This window comes from Colletotrichum fructicola (genome assembly GCF_000319635.2).
Source record: "Colletotrichum fructicola Nara gc5 chromosome Unknown KSG_Nara_v1_contig07, whole genome shotgun sequence".
Lineage (NCBI taxonomy): Eukaryota > Fungi > Ascomycota > Sordariomycetes > Glomerellales > Glomerellaceae > Colletotrichum > Colletotrichum fructicola.
Window position 1 is genome coordinate 3226047 of NW_027094057.1, and position 20738 is coordinate 3246784.

Genomic DNA, 20738 nt, shown 5'->3' on the forward strand with positions numbered 1-20738 from the left:
GGGAATTTGAACTCACGGAACGATTCGCTGTCGAGAAGCAATGTCATAAAGGACATGGCATAATCTCTTTTGTACTAGGCTGTCCTTCGTTTGCAGTTTTAATGTTTTGTTTTCAATAAGAATGAACCCAGAATGAGTTATCCATAAAAAGGGCTCTGCCATTACCGCTCTCATTGTCTCTATTTACTTCCTAGCGTTTACTGAAATGCCTATTTAGCACTTACCTCAACTGCAGGATACCGCCTAACCTTCCTTTACATGCGTGGCTATATTTCCTGTGTAGTCAGTTGTCCTCTTACAGACGGTAGCAGAAGCAGCAATGATAATAACAACAGTAGCGACGACGATATTAAGGTAGAGTATATTACTTCAGGAAAAGTAGCCATTAGCACAGGAAAAATAGGCGGTCTCTTGCAACTGCAGAAGCTGTATAGAGATGACAGCTACGAGTTCTGTCTTCAAGAGATTGTATTTCTATGTCAAAATCATGGATATCTATCAAGGCGCTGAGAAATGCGTTTCTACATCTAATTCTATTATGCTAATCCCCATCACGACTTGGGCGCCTCGGCCTTCTCCTCGCTCACAACCTTCCCAGCCTTCCGGTGCCTCCATTCCCTCGCCAAGAAGGTTAACGAAACACACAGTCCGAGGCCAGCCAGGCCGATGCCCATGTACATTGCGCCCCTGAAGCCGACAAACTTGTCCTCTGTCGTCTGCGCCCCGCGGTTGACGTGGACCTCCACAGTGCCCGCGAAACCCACTCCCAACGCGATGCCGTAGTTGACGACGGTGTTGACCAAACTGGCACCGATGCCCTGGTGCTCCCGCTTCACAGCGTTGGACAAGATGAGCGTCGCAGCGGGAAAACTCATGTCCATGCCGAACGGCATGATGAGCATGGACACGAAGATCTGCGCCCAGTAGATCTGGTTCTCGGGCGCCGTCGCCGTGAGGATGACACCGGTGGTGAACGCCACCAGGGCCATCGTCATGACTACCGCAGGACGGACCTTGAGAGGGCCGAGGAGCTTGCCGGTGATCACAGCCGCGATACCACCGGTGACCACAACGGGCGAGAACCACGCGCAGGTCAGCAGCGGCGACAGCGTCCGGATCTCCTGCAGGATCTGCACCAGGTACAGCGTCCACACGCCAAAGGTCGCCCATCCACACACAACAGCCGCCAGCACGAACGCGACGTCTGCGTTGACCGCGTCGAACGGCAGCAGCGGCTTTTCGGCGTACTTGAACTCGATCGCCGCGAAGACGCCGAACAGGATGAGACCGAGGATCAGGGGGACCAGGACCTCGGGCGTCTTCCACCCGACAATGGGCGCCTGGTTCCACGCAAAGTTGAAGAGCACCAGCGCGACGATGCCGGTGACGGCGCCGGGGATGTCGAGCTCGACCATCATCTCCTTCAGGCCCCGTGGCGGGCCCATCTTGCGCTGCGGCTCGGGGATGATGAAGAAACCGGCGACGGCCAGGATGGCGAGCCAGATGGAGAGCGCCCACAGCGCCCACGGCCACCACTCGAGCTCGAGCACGGAGGCGATGGCGGCGCCGCAGACGCCGCCCATGGGGGCGACGGCGCCGAAGAAGGAGAAGACCATGGCCTTGCGATGGCCGGGCGGGTAGGCGGCGCCGAAGAGGGCGAGGGCGTTGGGCAGGCAGATGGCCGGGCCGATGCCCTGCAGCACGCGGGAGAAGACGGCGAGGGTGAAGTTGGAGTAGACGCTGAGGCCGGCGATGAGAGACCAGACGGAGAACCAGGAGAAGCCGATGATGAGCATGCGCTTGTAGCCGAAGGCGTCGCCGAGGCGGCCGGAGAAGAGGATGAAGGTGCCGACGGTGAGGGAGTAGCCGGCGACGAGCCACGCGAGACGGGCTGGGTTGTCGACGTGGAAGGAGCCGCCGATTACGTGCAGGAGAACGAGGGTCTCCATGTATGCGGCCTCTGGATATTTTGTTCAGTCAACCATGTTCATCTTACATGATGTAGAGTAGCCATTGATAGCTAGCTGTGAGGGAGACTCACGGGTGCAGAACTGCGCCATGCAGCAGATAGCTACAAAGAGCGCCTCACGGGGGAACGACATCGTCGTCACGGGCCAAACCTCGGAGGCATTGGTCTGCGTCGGCGCGAGGGCGTCGCCGTTGTCGTCGGATTCATCGCGGCTCGATTGGTCTGGCGAAGCGCTCGAGTCGTCCGGGATCGGCTTGTCTTCTTTCGTCATGTTGACATCAGGGGTCGCTGTCGCGGTCCTGTCTCCGGAGAACGAGTCGGCGCTCCTGCGCGGTTGCTGGTGCTTCTCGGACGCCGAAGGAGAAGACATCTTGTCGTTGTTGTCTGGTGCAAAGCTTCCGAGTCCTCAGAGAGAGGAAACCAGGCGGCACCAGCTCCGAAGGCGGGTGGGAAGAGGGTGAGTTGAAGTAAAGAATGATCTACCCGTAGTGAAGGCGGCGACGGCAGATACGAGCGGGACCTTTCAAATTCGCCATACCGAAGCAGAGACGCTAACTCGTTCAAGAGCCAGGCAAAGATGGGGACTGAAAGAGAAAGAAGAGCAAAAAGGGAATCGCCCCTAAAACCGGCGAGACCCAGAGCCACCCGGGGCCTGGTCTCCCTCGTCCGGAATTACACGTGGGATTGGTCCGTTTTTTCTCACAAATTTGTAAGGGTCGAATCGATTTTGCATGGCCCAGGGGTCCTGGGATGGATCCGTTTTGATGTGATGGTGGGGGTTCTTCCAGGAAGACCTTGATGAAAAACTGCCTCCATCTTCAATGTCTCTCTGCTGTTTGAACATTCAAAGCTGCCAACGCCGATGGGCCAAGACTAAGAACGACTAAACTCCTAAACGCCGTCCGTCCAACCGGTGTGCGACCCGCGAGTCGGACGGCACATCAATTAGAATCACGGAAGACTCACGTTCTGCATTCCAGTCCGTGCTTGCTTACTGAGTGACAGCTTTACTTTTTTATGGACCCCCCTGTCTGGATATTTTTTCTTCTTTGGGAATACCGCCTGCGAGATCTAATCTGATGTGGCTCTTCCATTGACTCGGTGTCGAACATGATCGAATGCGATGATGCCAATGGCTCCAGATTTCAAGGCCTCGCCGATGCTATGAGACTCGCCGACTTTTCACCTCTTCCAGGACACCCGAGAACCCTGATGATTCACACTGAGCATGGAGGAATCAGGGTGCTTCTCGAATGTCCACGAAAGGGAAACATCGTAAACAGAGAGCCTGAGCACCGGCCCCTCCACCGACAGCCCGGAAGCAGCCCGGAAGCAGCCATGGATCAACTTGGCACCTGCAAAGAGTACCCTCTCCTCAGAGACATGGGAACCATCAACTTCCTATTACAGAGCAAGGTCACGCGGATGTTCGAGACCACTCAGCTGCAGCCGGCTCTATCTCAGCTTCCCCTCCTCAAGCATGCGCAGGGCTGAATTGCTACAAGTCCCAGCGGTAGGGGACGCCAAACAGACGGGCTGGGCTGGTCTAGTTCCGAGCACTAAGAAGCTCTGGAAAAGCCACCAAAGAGCTGCGCAGTAGAAACCCCGCGCGCGCTTGAGGGGGAAAGGCTAAGAAGACGCCATCCCATCTAGGTCGGAAGCGGCCAAGCTGGGACCTGAGTCAAGACAAGACACTGACAAGCTGACACTGGCTCCACGTTGACGGCACCTGGTGTCGGTGATTGTGGTCTGCTCAGCAGTGAACGTGCCAGTGGCTTGCTTATCGCCTATCGCCCATCCTCTGCTGTTCGGGTCCGAGGTCGGTGGGTGGGGGATGAAAGATTGCCTCCGGATTACGAACCGGGACGGGTTCGGATGCTGAAAGAGCCTGAGTGGCGATCGGCCCGGAGGGTTTGGCTTGCAACGGCGCGCGCGGCTACCGTCATCATCCAGACTTGAGAAACCCGCGGCTTTGGATGGCACGGATGGTTTGTCAGGGTAAGCTTGAGGTGATTTATGATGATTGGCGTTTCCGAGCTCTTTGGTCGAGGTTCCGGTGGGTGTTATTGACCCCAGTCGCTGGCTGGGCTCTGATTGCTCGGAACTACGGAACGGGAATACGGAAATACGGAACGCTCATCCATCGCGAATCCTCAACCAACAGGATTTGTTGGCCGGGGATTATGACCATTCTCGAATCTCACGGTGACGCTTCTACTTGAGGCACAGAAATAATGATCGCTATCAGAAATAAAGTGTTGTTCAGAGAAAGGAACTCAGTCGAGTTGGATAGGTGCCCAATTGAGTTGAAGATGTTACTTGGCCAGTTCATCTGATTTCAGCAGCCAAACATCAGGAGACGTTGAAAGGTAAAGTATGTACAAAACTCTCTTCAACCACATCAGTCACCCTTCACCAGTGCTATACCCATACATCTACCTCACAAGCATTGAGAATACCAATCATTGGCCTTGGTGCAAGTGTACGGGGAAGCGCAGACAGTGCACCCGCTGAACCCGCTCCCGCCGCACTGATCCCACCGGTTCGCCGTGCAGCCCCCGCCCCCGCTCGGCGGTGCCGCCGTTGTTGTCGCCACAGGTGGCGCCGCTGCGGTCGTCGTCGTCCCGGAGCCGCCCTGGCAAACGGTCAGTATTACACCAACAAGAACAACACCAGAGAACACTCACCGTAATCCCAAACCATTTCAAATCCTCGGCGCCCATGACAGGCACGCTGTGCCCGACCCCAGCCCCGTAGATGCCCTCCAGGTTCGGCCCGTATATGTACTTGGTGTACTGCCCGCTCGGCGTCCCGGGCAGCGTCTGCTGCGGCGTCAGGCTGTACCCGAACACCCCGGTCCACTGCTTGATCGTCTCGTTCCAGTTCTGCGGGTACAGCGTGGTGTCGGCGCTGCCGTGGTAGATCTGCATGCGGGGCCGCGCGCCCGAGTAGCCGGGGTACATGTTGAGCGCCGTCTGCGCCCACACGGCCTGCGTCGAGATGGACTGGCCCTGGCTGCAGGTCGAGTTCCAGCCGTTGACGGTGCCGGTGTAGAAGCACCCGGCGGGGACGCCCGAGTAGGCGATGCCTGCGGCGAAGAGCTCGGGGTAGGTTGCTGCCATGACGTTCTTCGTTGTTGTTAGCGAGGCTTCTTCCGGCCAAAAGATGAGTGTGTGAGAGAGCGATTCTTGTCGTCTTCTAGGAGGGTCTCGTACCGTCATCATAGCTCCAGAGGAGGTGCCCGTCACAAACACCTTGCTCTTGTCGCCGTTGTATTGGTTCAGAGTATACGTCACCATATTAGCGATCGCATTGCTGTTTCCACCACCATTGTGCGTCAACGAGGCCGTCGAGCTCACGTCCCAGCAAGTGCCGCTATACGGCGATTCTGGGTAGATGACAATCAAGCCGTACTGATCCGCGTACGACTTGTACGGCGTGTTGGAGTAGTACGCGCTCGCTGTCCCGGAACAGTAATGGATCGCAACGATGATTGGCGGGCTCGCAGCCACCTTATCGGGCACGTAGATGTACATCTTTGCCCCCGACGGGTTGGCGCCGAAGCTGGTCACCTGTTGAAGGGAAGCAGCGGCGGCGATGCTGCCGCTGAGGGCGGCGATTAGGAGGTTGAGGAGACGCATTCTGGTGATGTTTAGTCTGGCCTTGATGCTGGGTTGAGCTGCCTGCAAACACCGGTTTGCCATCATGTGGGTTTTGAGAAGAAGGCTTTCGTCTTATACCAGGTTGTCTCCGTCAAGATCGCGAATGAGGCAGCGGATGTGATGGCTCCGGTGGATGTCCAGCTAGTGGCTGCGACCCCTCCTCCATGCGAGGTTCCGGGACCTCTCCGGGTCACGATGCGACCTTCTGCTCGGAGCTACGGGCGTGGCTTTGGATCATCCCTCTCAGGTCTGAGAGGTGGGGACGGCCTTTCAGCCCCAATGATGCGTTTTGATAGATTTACATTAGTAGTTCAGCAAGGACATCAGTTTTTGAGGAATTTATGTCACTGTGAGAACTGTTTCTCATCAAAAGGAGAGATCACGGACGGTATGCTTAGACATCCGTCCCTGAACCGGAAGTATTCTCCGTGAGTGGGGCCGTGCGATTCCGCCAATAAAGGCTTCGGTCGCAATGCCATCGCTGCTGTCTCTCATGTTGAACGAGCGCAAATATAAGATGAAATTGTTCCCGAAGGGCTCGCTGTGCAAACCTTCTTTGCATGCCAAACAGGCCTTCGACAGCCCAAAAGCGCCTCAGTACCAAAAAACTGGCCCAGCCTAGACCATATTGGTTCCCATCTCGGACGTCACGACCGGCCTACTACCGGATTCTGCCACACTCTCACTTCTCAATGCGACCTTCCCCGTCTTCCGGGTGAGCGGAAAGCACTCTGAGAATCAATAGTATCTTTCCTCATTGTGCGTCTATACATAATGTTACCCATTGAATATGTCCCACGTGGAGGAGACATCAACCGCCATTTAGCCTGAATCCAGCGCGGTTGAGCCTCTCTGAATATCTAATATACCCGGCCAGGTCACATGTGCAACATACGAAAAGCGCCATTGTTTGAGAGAGCTCAAGTTGAATTGAGAAAGAGATAATGAATCCAAAGTTTTGGTATCCGCTCCATGCCCGTTGAACGCCTTGCCATGATGGACCATGCATGTATGTACACCACCCTACTTCCCCGTCCGGCTCCTCAGCGTCTTCAACCCCGTCCGGTGCTCCGTATGCTTCTTGCTCAGCTGCTTCTGCCGTATGAACAGACTCATCACCAGCCCCAGCCCCGCGAACGCGACATAGACAATATACATCGTCCGCAAACTATTCAGATACGCGCCCCGCGCAATCTGCCCCTGCTCGCCCTGCAACCCCGCCACCACTCCCACGCTCGACGCCGCGCTCGAGCCGGACAGCAGCCCCGCCAGCTCCGGGCCCAGCTCCGCCAGCAGCCGCGGGTGCTGCTTCTGCATCTCATTGTTGAACACCACGCCGCCGATCACGACGGAGATGGACGTCGCCATCTGCCGGATGAAGCCGAACGTCGACGTCGCGGCCGCGATGTCGCGCGGCTCGACGGACGTCTGCACCGCGATCAGCGGCGACTGGAAGTTCGGCCCGATGCCGAGCCCCGCGACGATCTGGTACAGCACGATCTTGGTGAAGTTGCGCTGCAGGGGGAGGTCGTGGAAGAGCCCGAACCCGAGCGTCGCGACGGCCATGCCCGCGATGATGAGGTAGAGGTAGTTGCCCGTCTTGCGGATGACGTAGCCCGCAAGCGCGGACATGAGCGAAAGCGAGAGGACGTAAGGGAGCAGGTAGACGCCCGAGAGCAGCGAGGAGACGCCCTGGACGCCCTGGAAGTAGAGCGGCAGCCAGTAGGAGCCGGAGATGAAGGCGAAGGCGTGGCAGAAGGCGGTGGCGAAGGCGGCGAGGTTGGACCAGTCGCTGAAGAGGTGCATGGGGATGACGGGGTAGCGGGCGTACTTCCACTCGTTGACGGTGAAGAGGCCGATGGTGAGGATGCCGAAGACGATGAGGCAGATGACGGTGGGGGAGCTCCAGGGGTAGGTGACGCCGCCGAACTCGAGGCCGAAGAGGAACATGATGGTGCCGCCGATGATTGTGACGGTGCCGATCCAGTCGATTGCCTTGAGCCCCTTGACGACGGGCGTGCGCGGGTTGTGCAGTTTGAGCACGAAGAAGAGGATGATGATGCCGACGCCGGAGATGGGGAGGTTGATGTAGAAGCCTGTGTTCATAGTCAGCATCATGTCTCATTGCAACAAGTGAGAAAGAAAGATAGAGCTTACACCACCGCCACGTAACCTGGCTCGTAAACACACCTCCAATAACAGGTCCCACGGCCGAGGCCACAGCCCACACCATGCCCATAACCCCAAAATACACCCCGCGCTGCCTCATCGAGAACAAGTCGCTAATGCAGATGTTTACCAGCACAATAATCCCCCCGCCGCCGATGCCCTGGATCGCGCGCGCGGCAATCAGCATCGCCATATCCACCGCCAGCCCGCAGAGCAGCGAGCCCACCCAGAACACGCCGACGGCGGACAGCAGCACGGGCTTGCGGCCCCAGATATCCGAGATCTTGCCCCAGGTCGGCACGAAGGCGGCGTTGGCGAGCAGGTACGCGGAGCCGATCCAGATGTAGCCGATGTTGCTGTTGAACTCCTGCGCGATGGTCGGCACGGCGGTCGTGATGATGGTCACGTCCAGCGCGGCGAGGAAGAGCGCCGCGCACAGGGAGAGCACGATGAGCGTCGTCTCGAGCTTGGTGCGCCCGGCTTCCGGGACGTCGGCGTCGGCGTCAGCTGGAGGCCCGGTGGTTGTGGTGGTGCCTTCCGGAGCATCTTGCTTTGTCTCGCCGGCGGTAGGACCCGCCTCCGGTGTTGAGGCCTCGGCCTCGGCCTTGGCGGCGGAGGCGGGTGGGTTTGCGGTCACCTCATTGTTGCTGCTGATGGAGTCGGAGCTGCTTGTCGTTGTGCCTGCGGCGCGCTCGACGTCGTCGACTTTCTCGTCGTCGTGGAGGTGGTGGTTTGCTGTCATCTGTGGGTTGTGTGGTGATGGCTCGGATTACGATTTCCGGGGTTGTTTGCGCTTTGGGTGTTAAGCGTTGTGATTTGATGTGTGAGCGAAGACGTTCTCAGTCTGATGAATCATCAAGTCGCTTTCCAGATTCCAAGCAGTAATAGTAGATGAGACCCCGTAGATCTTGCTGTGAGACCCTTTCCCAGCTTTAAAGAGCGAACTGCGATGAATAAGTCACGGCAGCGAGTGTGATCAAAACCAATGAACGCAAGCGCGTGGGTATGAAAAGGAAGAGTCACGAGGTCGACCTTGAGCCGTCACGAAAAGAAAAAAAAAAAAAGACCGTAGGCGAAACGGGCAAATTTCATTACCTAGTCGATGACCAGCACCTCCACATCCGCTCCAACGTGAACCACTCCAACCCCCCGGTCACCCATGTGGCCGCGAAGCGAGAAGCGAGGAAATCGGGGAAAGTGGGATGGAGCAACATCTTCCTCGAACCGGCTAAGACCACCGGGGAGTCTGGGCCGGTGGTGGACGTCGAGATTGGCGTCGCTTGCCGCACTGCCGCGCTGCCGAATCGGCGAAAATTAAACAGAGAATGCTTGACTGGGAAAGTTTGCTCATGTTTCCGACGAATTTTGCAGCACAGCAGCTTGCTCGGGAAAGTGAATGACACATACGTAGGACTCAAGCTAATCGGAACGAATGTTCATCGGAGTTAGCAGGACATCCTCGGGCGTGCAAAGCCGCACCTCCTTGAGCTTGGATACGGAGGTTGTCAGCAGCCGCCTGTTCTTCTAGCCTCGACCGGACGGGACTTCATATGACCTGCCTAGTTCGTTCCATGCAGTAATTAGCACGGCGACTAGAAAGCTCGCTGTCCAATTTGACAAGTCGGTGAAGCTCTCGCTCTTGTCACTTCAGGGCGCGTTAAACAAGCACTAGCCAGACTCCGGCGACGGCTTGGTAATCACAGCAGCATTCCCTCAGAAGACGTGCTCATTGCCGTCGTATTTACGACACTGATGCGACGGGACTAATACATGATACATGCACAGGAGAAAAGCAGCATACCATACATCAGACGGCTGACGCAGCGAACCCAAGGAGGCACCGGACGCTTTGCAGCGGGAAGCAAGGGGCTTCCCCGCGCGTCCACGTTGCCCCCCGCATTCGATGCCTCATCCTTGACGCCGTGATTGTCCAGTCGGGATCGGATCGGATCTGCCGCTTTGCCATTTACAGCTCGCGGCTCTCCGGTGTCGCTACTGCCGCTTTTTCGAAGCTCATGGACAACAGAACTTTGTTTAGTCGATTGGTTGGTCGGTAGTTTGAATGGTAGGGTATTAACTCATAATTCATTACTCTTTAATTCTAAGTCTAAATTCTAAATGGTATCGTTCTGCTTTTGCTGTGCTCAACTGATTATTACGCGGTCGTTCTTGATATTCTTCGCAACGTCAAACGGCTTCGGCTTCTGCCCCAGCTGCGTCAGGCTCTTGTGCAGCGTGTGTCCGCCGGCGCCGGGACCTCCGGGACCAGCACCGGGACCGCCCGTCCCGTCCTGCCTCTCCTGGTCCCACCCCGCCGGCGCCGGCTGCATCCCCCGGACGGCGCACACCGCCGCAAAGTCGAGCGTCGGGTACCCGCACCGCTCCGGCCTCTTCTCGCACACCCTTGACGTCGCCACAATAATCGCCGCCGACAGGCACAGAATCGTGCTGCTGACGAGCACGAACAGCACCCTGCTGACCTTCCCCGCGACGACCTGGTGGCTGAGCACGGAGATGGACAGGTCGGTGTACATGTCGGCCGGCAGGCCCTCGCGCGGGCCGGTCAGCTCCCAGATGGACGGGCCGTTGGAGAAGTAGTTTGCATGGAAGTAGTGGAAGGGCACGGACATGGCCTTGCGGATGGCCTTGAGCGACTGCTTCTTGGCGACCTCGGAGTCGTTGATGGGCAGCGCGGTGACGGCGTAGATTGCGAGGGCCGAGTTGTCGCCCTTGGTGGCGTCCTGGCTGCTGCTCGCGTTGAACCCGGGCACGACGGCGGAGAGGGAGAGCATGTAGTCGTCGAGGGTGATGATGTCCTGCTTGGCGGGCGTCATGTCGGTCACGGCGAGGATGGAGAAGTTGCCGCGGTCGTAGGTGATGGTGGCGAGGCGCGAGTAGACGAAGAGGGAGGAGGATATTTCGAGCTTGCTGGTCCAGGTTGTGTCGTTGATGCAGGAGCTCGTAGCCTGCATCGAAATTGGGCAGTATGCGGAGCCTGGTATGAGATGTTAGCATCCTTGCGATATGCAAGTGGGATGGCAGGCTTACCGAAAAGGAGTGCGTTGTTGTCGCCGGTCTTGGCACACCAGTAAGACGCGGCGCTGGCAGCTCCGAGAAGGAAGCACTTTCCGGTCTTGCGCAGGTTCTCGAGATCCGGCACCTTTCCGTACTCGAGCTGGACGACTCTCGTCTTGGGCACAACGTAGGAGGCAGACCCCGGGAGCTGCTTCAGGTCGTCTGTTTGCGGAGCAATGGCGACGACACCACCAGTGAGGAGATGCGACTCATCACACGGAGCCCAGTTGCCGTCCGGCCCTGTGCACTTTCCGACGCCCTTGGTCAGGGGGTCCAGGGAGAAAGAGTCTCGGTCGGACCACGCGGGACTGCCCATCTGCACCAGCAAAGCGGTCGCCGTGGAGTTTCGGACATGATAGACATTAGAAGCATTAAAGGGACCGATGCCGGCAGATACCGGGTACGTCTTCTCGGGGAAGGTGACCATTTCGATAGAGATGGCGCCTGGACTACATGTCAGCATGAGCTTAGGGCATTAGTCTGAAGACCTAACTCACCCATGAGAATGATACCAGGTAGGGGAATCGAGCAAATAACCAACAACCTGTCCGATGTCAGCACGCCATCTCTTCAGTCAAGCACCATCACCACTCACCGAAACAAACTCGAATACTTCTCCTTCCAATCCGCCGTGGCCAAAAGCCTCAACAGCCCCCACACCCCCGTCCCGGAGTCCAATCCGACAAAGTGCAACAAACTCACACCCCCAGGCCTCGAGGCCAGAGCCCACTGCAGATCCTCCACCACGACAACCACCAGCGCCGCCAACACCACCGCGCACAGCTCCGTCAGCACGCGCAGCAGCAGAATCGAGTTCTGCGGCGACGCCACGAAAAAGCTCTGCTTCATCAGCGCCTTGGCCGACCCCGTCGAGTACAGCCCCGTCAGCGTCACCATCAGCGCGCCCAGCAGCCACAGCGCCCACGTCCACCACAGGAAGCTGCTGCCGCCCGCCTTGCCCCCCTTGGCCCCCGGCGGCGCGTTCGACGTCAGGTGTATCGTGTCGTTGAACTCGTCGCGCTTGCGGTCGAACGAGGCCGCGCTGGCGCTGCTGTCCATGGCGTCCGGCGTCGGCGGGTGCAGGAAGTTCGTCTGGGATACGCTCGTCCCCAGCGGCGACGGGAACGCGGACCCGGCCTTCTCCATCTTGGCGTACCGCGGCCAGTCCCTGATATCGTCCGTCCTCGCGCTGTCGATGCTATGCCGTGCGCCGTAGAAATCCGTCGTCCCGTCCGTCCTCCGCGACCACGGCCGTGTGGGAGCGGCGGCACCCCCGTGCGAGGCCCGGATGTGTGCGCTTATATCCTCGAGGTCGATCGTCTCCCGCCGCGCTGCCTCTGTCGAGTTCCTCCCCATTGCGGTTGGCGAGTCTCCATACGGTGAGGACGTGGCGCTGTGTCGCCAGATCGTTCGAGCCATTTGGTGGGTGGTTCGGTCCCGAGTTGTGTTAGTGTATGGCGCCTGAATGCAAGACGCTCTGCGCCTGCCCTTGTCGAAGAGAAGTTGAATGAATGGTCCGTGATGGGCGTGAGTAGTAGAAACGAGCGTGGGCAGTTGATAATATGTCTATGTTATGGCGTTGAAAACAAAAGAGAGCATTTCTTGGTTTGACGGAGAGTCAAGAGAAGAGACAGCACGCCATTGAGTTTCCCATTTTCCATGCAGTCTGCCCCCAACAGAAACAGCGCCGTCGCATTCTTGACTGTTTGGCCTTGGCGAGCCCGAGCCCATTTGGCGGGTTTCCAGATCACCAGAAAAAAACAGGCCGGCGAGTCAGTCGCACAGGCAAGCGAGTCGTGACACCCCGGACAGGCTCTCTGCTGCCAGATGAACCGCCATCTATGTGAGACTGGAGAATGCGCGACGACTGGTCGAGATGATCAAACCCGTGGAGGGTCCTCCCATGTTCCGGAAAGCAAATTGGGGGTCGCGCAGCGGTGACGAATTCGACGGCGAGGCCGCCGCCGCCGCCAACGCCAACGTGGAGGTTTTTGTTTACAACGCTTGTTGTTCGTCTGTCCGTCTCCCCGCGAGTTCCGCCCGCCGGCAGCCCGGGCGGTTTGATTGATTAACGGGGGAATTGTCGCTGGGATAATCTTCTCTGGCAATTGTCAATTGACGAGGGAAACGGTCCACAGTTGATTTGTGCCAATTTCTGGGGATTTCCGTGCGTCTGGGGCAAGCGTTGAGGAAACGCCGAGAGCTTGGGTCCACGGCATCGTGAACTTTCACATATGGTGTTTTCATGCCGTGGGATTGACGGCTGCTGTTATTCGTTGCATTATTTCTGCCCATAAAAGTTGAGATGAAAGAAGGAAAAAGAGAGATGTGTGGAAACGTGCCTTACAGGGCTTAGGTCCGTTCACCGTCCCAGATCCTTGGACGGCGTGTGCGTGGGATGAGGGATCAGCCTTGGACGCCTCAAACCAGGGGTGACAGCGCTTGCTGTAAATAGCAGCAAGGGAAAAGCGGCATTGAAGGAAATCCCGTCTTAAGGGGGACGGCAGCCCTACCCGACCTCTTGCTAATGATGATCTCTCTCCCTTTCGTCTTCACCGGATCTGAAGCCGATGCCGCCTAGATGTTGGGCGAGAATGCCTATCGCTCGATATGAAGAGGTGGATTCGACAAACTTCGCCGGGGGAAAGGAGAAGGTGATTTGCCACGTATATACTCCAAACAGGGCAAGATTGGCTCCCTTGCCGACGGGCCTTGCAGAGGCCGCGCGGAAGAGTCTGGATCCGGACTCTGAATAGCCTCAACGAACAGGGCGGCGGAGGCGCCGTTGCTCGCACAACGCTGCTCCCTGTCGGTGGTCATTCCGCGAGATGTGCAGACTGCAGGACACAGAACACGGGGTCATTAGGGGTTGGGGTCTTCTTCATAATGTTGCATTGGACCACCACCCCTGCGTCACGGAGTTGCGGGGTCCCTTGGTCCTTGGTCCTTGGTTCTGGAAGCGAACTCCTCCCGATACAACGGCGGTGGTGCGCCGCCCTGGCCGGAGATTTCGAGATGTTCCGACCGACTTTACCGGTCGGCGGTCGGGTTGAATGGTGATCAAAAGGATCCGGTCGCCATCTTCAGACGGTACAAGGTCCAGACGCAGCATGTGGAGGGCTTCAATGGAGAAAATCTGCCAAAGTTGTTAGTAACTTTCCGATGCCATTCTCCACGGATTTTCGTCAATGTCAGGTAGATGCTCCAGTAAATATACTATGTTCATGAGTCGTCGCTCAACTACGAGGGTAGTTGAATCAATCCACGAGGCAGTTCAGCAAGTCTGCGAGATTGATGTCTTGAAGTTGGATGTTGCAAGTGATCAAAGGGAGACAGACGCAGGAGCGCGTGGGGAAACGCGCCAAAAGGCGCTAAAAATGCCGTAACGTCGTCCCAAATGTTACACACCATTTTACCCCTCCAAAGCTTCACTTCACCCCTCCAACCTAATTTGAGCCTCAATCGTCCTAACTCAACCACCAATCCAACTCACACACCATGCAACCCTGGGACCGGTGATACCTTTTAGTAAACACCCAATGGGCCGTCTTATACGCCTTCTCTCATCGCCGCTCATCTCCTCATCACCCATCAAACCCCTCACCCGCCGCTCGCTCACCACCATGTCGGCCTCACGAACATACCAAGACGCCCTCGACCACCTCAACACCCTCATCCCAAACCTCAAAGTCCACGCCCTCTTCAACGCCCCCAAAGACAAAGATGCCTCCTCCCCCTCAAAACCGCCCGCCGACCCCAACGCCCTCGCAATCCCCGAGATGCGCGCCTGGCTCCTCCGCGCCAACCTCCCCCCGTCAACCCTCTCCCGCCTCTCCTACATCCACATCGCCGGCACCAAGGGCAAAGGCACCGTGACAACCCTCACCTCCTCCGCCCTCCTCGCCTCCTTGCCCCCATCCACAAAGATCGGCACCTACACCTCCCCGCACCTCCTCCACCCCCGCGAGCGCATCTCCATCAACGGCCTCCCCGTCCCCCAGCCCCTCTTCGCGCACCACTTCTTCGCCCTCTGGGACACCCTCTCCGCCGCCCCCGCCGACCCATCCTTGAACATCGACGCCGGCGCCAAGCCATTCTACTTCCGCTACCTCACCCTCCTCGCCCTGCGCATCTTCCTCGCCGAGGGCGTCTCTACCGCCGTCGTCGAGTGCGGCATCGGCGGCGAGTACGACGCCACCAACATCCTGCCCCCCGAAGCCGTCACGGCGTCTGTGATCACGCAGCTCGGCATCGACCACGTCGCCATGCTCGGTTCGACCGCGGAGCAGATCGCCTGGCACAAGGCCGGTATCATGAAATCCGGCGTCGCCACCTTCACCCGCGCCCTCGACGCCCAGCCGGGCGTCATGGCCGTCCTCCGCGACCGCGCGGCCTCCATCGGCGCAACGCTAGTCGAGGTCCCCGACACGGAGGTGTCTTCCTGGTCTGGTGTGCCTGACGCAAAGATCCCCGGCGGCGAGTTCCAGAAGAGGAATCAGGCCCTCGCGGCTCTAGCAGCACGGCACCACCTCCGCGTCCTTGAGTCCAAGAACACCGCCATCGCCCCAGACACCTCCCTCACAAACCTCCCCGAGGGCGTCACCACAGGCCTACGAAACGCAACCCTCCGCGGGCGCCACGAAATCATCCCCAAAGGGCGCGTCTCATACCACCTCGACGGCGCGCACAACGCCGACTCCCTCGCGCAAGTAGCCGCCTGGATCGCCCCGCTCATCACACCCCCGAACACGCCCTTCGTCCTCGTCTTCAACCAGCAAGAGCGCGACGCCGCGGAGCTGCTGCTGGGCCTGCTGGCAGAGATAAAGGCGTGCGGCGTGGATTTGGAGGCGAAGCTCACGCACGCGATCTTCACGCGAAACGACAAGGTCAGACTTGAGGACGCGGATGTGGGTGTGCAGGAGAGATGTGCCGAGGCGCTGCGGGCGGCGTATCCGACCACGAAGACGACGGTATGCGCGGATCTGGGCGAGATGACGGCCGCCGTGGACGAGATCGCATCCGCTCATAAGGAAGCGACGAAGGTCCTCGTGACGGGGAGCATGTACCTTGTCGGCAACTTGATAGGTTTCCTGGAGCCAGAGAGCCAGTTTTGATTAATCTGCACCTCCTTGAAAAGTAATCTAGAGTTGAATCCGCGAGGAATGATATATAGATCCCCTCCCTCCCTTTTCTTAGCCCGGTTATCCCATCTAAAATTCGCTGTAATGTTGAACCCCGAAACCCCCACGTAAACGCCTGTTCATACGGACATGATGTATGATGTACTCAAAGAGCATCCGCCCCTTCGAGAATCTGCAGCGCGCCGCCGACGAGGTGCAGACTGCCCGTGACGAAGGCCTGCACGCTCTCTCCCTCCCCGTTGCTCTCCGCCAAGCCGCGGACGTAGTCCAGGGCCTCCTCGATGGTCGGGATGACGCGCACGTCAGCCTGCGGATCCAGCTCCCTCCACCGCTCCGCGAACTGCTTCTGCACCGTCATGGCCTCGATAGCCTTATTATCGTACTGGTGATTCACGAAATCTGTCCAGCGTCAGCAAAGCTTCCCATCCGACAGAACGTCAAACTCACCTCGCTTGTACCCCGTCTCCTTGTACGTCACATTCGTACAGAACACAACCCCATCAAACCCCCTCCCATCCCTCTTCACAGCCTCATAAAGCCCATCCAGAAAGTCGATCGCCTCCGTCCGGCCCTGCTGGTTAAACACCAACACCCGCCTCCCCCTCCGCGCCTCCGTCTCCCCGGCGAACCACCGCCCCGCCATCTTCAGACTGTCCGTCGTATGCGCCCCGTCAACAAACCACACCACGCTCCCCTCATCCTTCACCTCGCACCGGCCCCTCCACACAACGTCCTCCAGCCCCTTCACAAACGCCTCCGGCAACCTCGCGGGGTCAGGCTTAAAGCCCTCCTCCAGCCTCTCCAGCACGCTCTCCGCAAGCCGCACCGCCAAACTCGCATTCCTCCGCTGAAACTCCTTATCCGGCCGTATCCTCACATCCTTCATCCTCTCATCCACCTTCACAACCTCCAACTTCACCCCCTTCTCCGCTGCCCTCGCCTCCAGCACATCCTGCGCCTCGTCCACCTGCTCAACCGTAAACGCCCTACTCCCCGTCTTCATGATCCCCGCCTTATGCCACGCAATCCTGCCCACCGTATCCCCCAGCGCAAACACATGATCGATCCCCAACGTCGTAATCCCCGTCGCCACGGGACGTCCCACCAAATTCGTCGCGTCATACTCCCCGCCAATCCCCGTCTCCAGAATCGCGCAGTCCACCCCCTCCTCAATAAACGCGTGGAAGCTCACCAGCGTCAGGTAGCGCGAGTAAATCGGCCGCGTGCCGAGCGCCACGCCCTCCGCGTCCGCCGTGCTGCTGCCCAGCCGGTCCCACACCTCAAAGAAGTACTTGGCGAAGAGGGCCTCCGAAATGGGCGCGCCGTTGATCCGGATGCGCTCGCGCACGGCGATGAGATGCGGCGAGATGAGCAGGCCGACCTTGCGCGGGACGGAGGACGGGGAAAGGGCGCGGTGCGAGGCGAGGATGGAGTCGGTGAAGGCGCAGGTGCTGCCTTTGCCTTTTGTGCCGGCGACGTGGATTACGTTTAGCTTGTCGAGGTCTGCGGTCTGTGGTGGGTCCTGTCAGCTCGCCGTTTGCGATCTGGTAATGGAATGAGAGGAATACGCACCGTATACCCGATCCGCGCGAGGTACGCCCTCATCTCCCTGACGGAGGCTTCGTCAGGCCGCACGCCCGCTTTGCGCCGCGCCTCGATGACGGCGAAGGGCGTCTGCAGCGTGTTCAATGCGTCAACGGCATCCTGGAAATCAATCAGCTCATTCTGTCCCAACATCCTCACCACATCGCTCCGAATCCCTCTGCATATGTCCTCCTCCATCGCGGGGTATTCCCCTCTCCCCGACCTCGGAGCCCAACCGCGCAAAAACTCACATTATACGTCCGTCCCGCCATATTCCTAACAGCACCCCTCGTGCTCGCGAAAAGTCCAGTTATAGGTTTCCAGTTCCCGCTGGTGAACGTCGTCGTTGTCCAGGCGAGGCGCACGATGCGACGAGGGACATGATGCATGTTCGGCTCCCGTCTGGAGGGGCAGCAACACTAGGTAAGCTCTCAAATGCCGTTGGTGGGGGTTTTGGACCTGTTGCCCCACTTCCCGCGCTCCCTTGGAGCTGGGACTGGAAGCTTGCCAGGGAAAAAGGTACTTATATACAAACTTGTGAAAAAAGTCAATGCTCGGCGTTACTTCCGATCACCGGCTGCTGGACCGAGTTATCGATAGACTCGGTTTTTTCATGATTCAAATAATGCAGTTCCGTCAAGTGGGCGTGTTAGCATCTTATGAATGACTCTGTGATGCTTTCTCTTGTAATCAAATAGGCTTAAGGCTAGGATGAGATACTCGTACATCACAATACTACAGAGTACAGCTGATAGAATACACTGCCTTCATTCAAGTCTATGGCTATGTCTTACACAGACCACAGGTCTAGGCTCTCTAAGTCTCCTCACGAGCCAACCGCGTCACAAAAGAAAAAGTGTTTGTGTGTCCCGTCCATTATTCTACCTTGAGGCTCTGCAGACGCGCCTCTGTCGCAATGACCTGTCGAATTGTTAGTTGGTGTCAATGTCGTAGCTGAAAAGTAAAAACTTACATCAAGTGCCTGCTGGACCTCCAGCGTCTTCCTCACCTCGCCAAGCCAGTCTCTGCTCAGCGTCTTCGCCCAGCCCTGCAGGCCGTTCATCTCACGGGCCGCGGCGTCCAGGTTACCCTCCTCCAACAATGTCTGCGTGCGCGTCAGGATGCTCTCGACGTCGTTGCCGTCGGCCAGACCCTGCTTCTTGAACATGACCTTGCTGAGAAGGTAGCTCGACGCGTGACTGGCAACGCCAGCCTCGTCGGGCAGCAGCGAGGCCTTGCGGACCTCGCTGGCGACTATGCGGAATCTGTCAATCAGCTGGGCGGCGTTGGCGAGGCCGCGCTGGTAGGCGGAGGGGTTAATGGAGGCAATAGCGGCGTTGACAACCGGGTCGTCGGCCGCAATCTCCTTCAGGGCGACGAGCTCGCGGGTGAAGGGACGGGGCGAGGTGGCGTTCTCCAGGGTGGCGCGGACGGCGTCGACGGCGACGTGCAGCTGCTGGGTGCGCAGGTTGGTGTCAATGACCTCATTCCATCCGGTGGTGAGCTTCTCGAGGTCGGCGACGGCGTCGGACAGCTTCTCAAGCTTGCCCAGGCGACCCTCGCGCTCCGACTCGACGTGCTTCTCGACCTCAGTGACGAACTCCTTCTTCAGGGCCAGAGCCTGCTCGAGGAGCTGGTTGTTGAGGCGCTCCTCGTTGAGCTGCCTCTCGCGCTCCAACAGGAGCTTGGCGCGCGCATCGTAGCTCTCCTTGACCTTCTTCATCTCGTCCTCAAACTCCTTCCTCCACGCGCCCTCCTGGGCGACCATGGCGCCCTCGACGCGGGCAATCAGGTCGTTGGCGGCCTTGTCAAAGTCGGCAACCTTGGCCTGGACCTCGGCAGCAGCCTTCTCCTCGACGGAGCTCTTGATAGCCTTGATCTTGCTTCCAACCTTGCTCAGCTCGTTCTTGGCCTTGGTGATGGTGGGGGAGTAGCGGCCGTGAGCCTTGTCGGCGTTGATGACGGTGATGATGTCGTTGAGCATGCGGACAAGGTCCTGGACAACCGGCTCAGTCGCGTCCTCAATCTTGATAGCGTCGATGGGCGGGATCGGGGGGAAGCGGGAAGGCTCGTTGACCTCGGGGGGCTTGAAGTCGTTCTCCTCCTGCTTCGGCGCGACAACCTTGGCCTCGACAGGCGCAGGCTTGGGCTCGGGGGCCTTCTTCTTCTTCTCGACGGGCTTAGGCTTCTCCTTGACAGCGGCGACCTTGGCAGCCTGGGCCTTGTCAACAGCACTAGACTGACGGCCAGCAGGCTCACCGTTGTCGGCTACCCTCCAGGATGCGCCGCTCTGGGCGGGGACCGCGACTTGGCTGCCAGTATCTCTCGACTTGATCTTGTTGGAGATGTTGGGGAATCGCTTGCGGAAGTCCATCTCCTCAAAGTAGAGAACCGCCTGCTCTCCGAAGGGAACATACTCGGTGAAGAAGTCGTGGAAGCTGTCGTTGACGCGGGAGTACCAGACACCACCACCAAAACCGATAGCACCGAGCACAGCGAGGGTGAGCACGAGGTTCCTCAGTCTGCGGAAGAAGCCCTTCTTCTTCGGGGCGGCGGCGGCGGGTGTCTGAGGGGGAGGCGCGACGGCCTCGGTGGCAGGGGTCGGGGGCGTGAGAGGGACCTCAGTCTTGGGGATCGTGGCCTCGGCGGCGGCGAGCTCGGGAGCGGCGCTCTTCTCAGCGGTGATGGTCTCTGATGCGGGCAGAACTGCAGGCTTGGTCGGGTCGGGCTTCTTGTCGTCGGCAAAATGCCTCCGGCGGGCGGCGGCGGCCTGCCATTGGCGGCCAATGACGGCCGCGGCAGGCCTGTGGCCGAGCACCCTCACGGATCGAATCGACGTTCGCAACATGAGGGGATGCAATGGGCCGACAAGGCGGGTTTGGGAGGGGGATGATGTCGAGGGAGTTGTGGTGGAGGATGTGATGGAATCCAGGCACAAAAAAGCTCAGGGAAAAGTTCGGCTAAAACTGGGAGCTGCCAGCCGCGCTGCGCTATCCGCTGCCCGACGGCAGGAACCGGGATGAACAGTGGCTCACGTCACTGCACTGCACACGCGAGCGAGCGACGAGCTCCAGATTTTCAAGACAAAAAAAATCAGAAAAACATTGATTTTGGTCTCTATGCGCCCTGGATTGGGGT

The 20738-nt window shown here is 58.6% G+C and overlaps 8 protein-coding genes across 8 annotated transcripts; 2 read left to right on the forward strand and 6 right to left on the reverse strand.

Annotated features, from left to right (window-relative positions):
• Positions 1-551: 551 nt before the first annotated feature.
• Positions 552-2339, reverse strand: CGGC5_v012589 (Drug resistance protein; the record flags this gene model as incomplete). The annotated part of the gene is made up of 2 exons (XM_032030291.1): positions 552-1960; positions 2042-2339. The coding sequence occupies 2 exons, from the start codon at positions 2337-2339 to the stop codon at positions 552-554; spliced, it is 1707 nt and encodes a 568-aa protein (XP_031890203.1).
• A 740-nt stretch (positions 2340-3079) lies between these two features.
• On the forward strand, positions 3080-3463 carry CGGC5_v012590 (uncharacterized protein; the record flags this gene model as incomplete). The annotated part of the gene is made up of 1 exon (XM_032030290.1): positions 3080-3463. One exon carries the CDS (start codon positions 3080-3082, stop codon positions 3461-3463), a length of 384 nt encoding a protein of 127 aa, XP_031890204.1.
• A 946-nt stretch (positions 3464-4409) lies between these two features.
• On the reverse strand, positions 4410-5610 carry axeA-0 (putative acetylxylan esterase A; the record flags this gene model as incomplete). The annotated part of the gene is made up of 3 exons (XM_066152722.1): positions 4410-4604; positions 4657-5097; positions 5185-5610. 3 exons carry the CDS (start codon positions 5608-5610, stop codon positions 4410-4412), a joined length of 1062 nt encoding a protein of 353 aa, XP_066007861.1.
• A 1044-nt stretch (positions 5611-6654) lies between these two features.
• On the reverse strand, positions 6655-8542 carry dotC-0 (Efflux pump dotC; the record flags this gene model as incomplete). The annotated part of the gene is made up of 2 exons (XM_032030288.1): positions 6655-7727; positions 7789-8542. The coding sequence occupies 2 exons, from the start codon at positions 8540-8542 to the stop codon at positions 6655-6657; spliced, it is 1827 nt and encodes a 608-aa protein (XP_031890198.1).
• A 1402-nt stretch (positions 8543-9944) lies between these two features.
• Positions 9945-12231, reverse strand: CGGC5_v012593 (uncharacterized protein; the record flags this gene model as incomplete). Its single annotated transcript, XM_032030287.1, has 4 exons — positions 9945-10795; positions 10849-11319; positions 11373-11419; positions 11471-12231. The coding sequence occupies 4 exons, from the start codon at positions 12229-12231 to the stop codon at positions 9945-9947; spliced, it is 2130 nt and encodes a 709-aa protein (XP_031890294.1).
• A 2267-nt stretch (positions 12232-14498) lies between these two features.
• MET7 (Folylpolyglutamate synthase) lies at positions 14499-15989 on the forward strand (the record flags this gene model as incomplete). The annotated part of the gene is made up of 1 exon (XM_032030284.1): positions 14499-15989. One exon carries the CDS (start codon positions 14499-14501, stop codon positions 15987-15989), a length of 1491 nt encoding a protein of 496 aa, XP_031889978.1.
• A 172-nt stretch (positions 15990-16161) lies between these two features.
• Positions 16162-17989, reverse strand: met-6-1 (Folylpolyglutamate synthase; the record flags this gene model as incomplete). The annotated part of the gene is made up of 4 exons (XM_032030283.1): positions 16162-16415; positions 16464-17526; positions 17589-17720; positions 17852-17989. 4 exons carry the CDS (start codon positions 17987-17989, stop codon positions 16162-16164), a joined length of 1587 nt encoding a protein of 528 aa, XP_031889977.1.
• Positions 17990-18476: 487 nt separating this feature from the next.
• Positions 18477-20448, reverse strand: MIC60 (MICOS complex subunit MIC60; the record flags this gene model as incomplete). Its single annotated transcript, XM_032030282.1, has 2 exons — positions 18477-18521; positions 18574-20448. 2 exons carry the CDS (start codon positions 20446-20448, stop codon positions 18477-18479), a joined length of 1920 nt encoding a protein of 639 aa, XP_031889972.1.
• Positions 20449-20738: the final 290 nt, after the last annotated feature.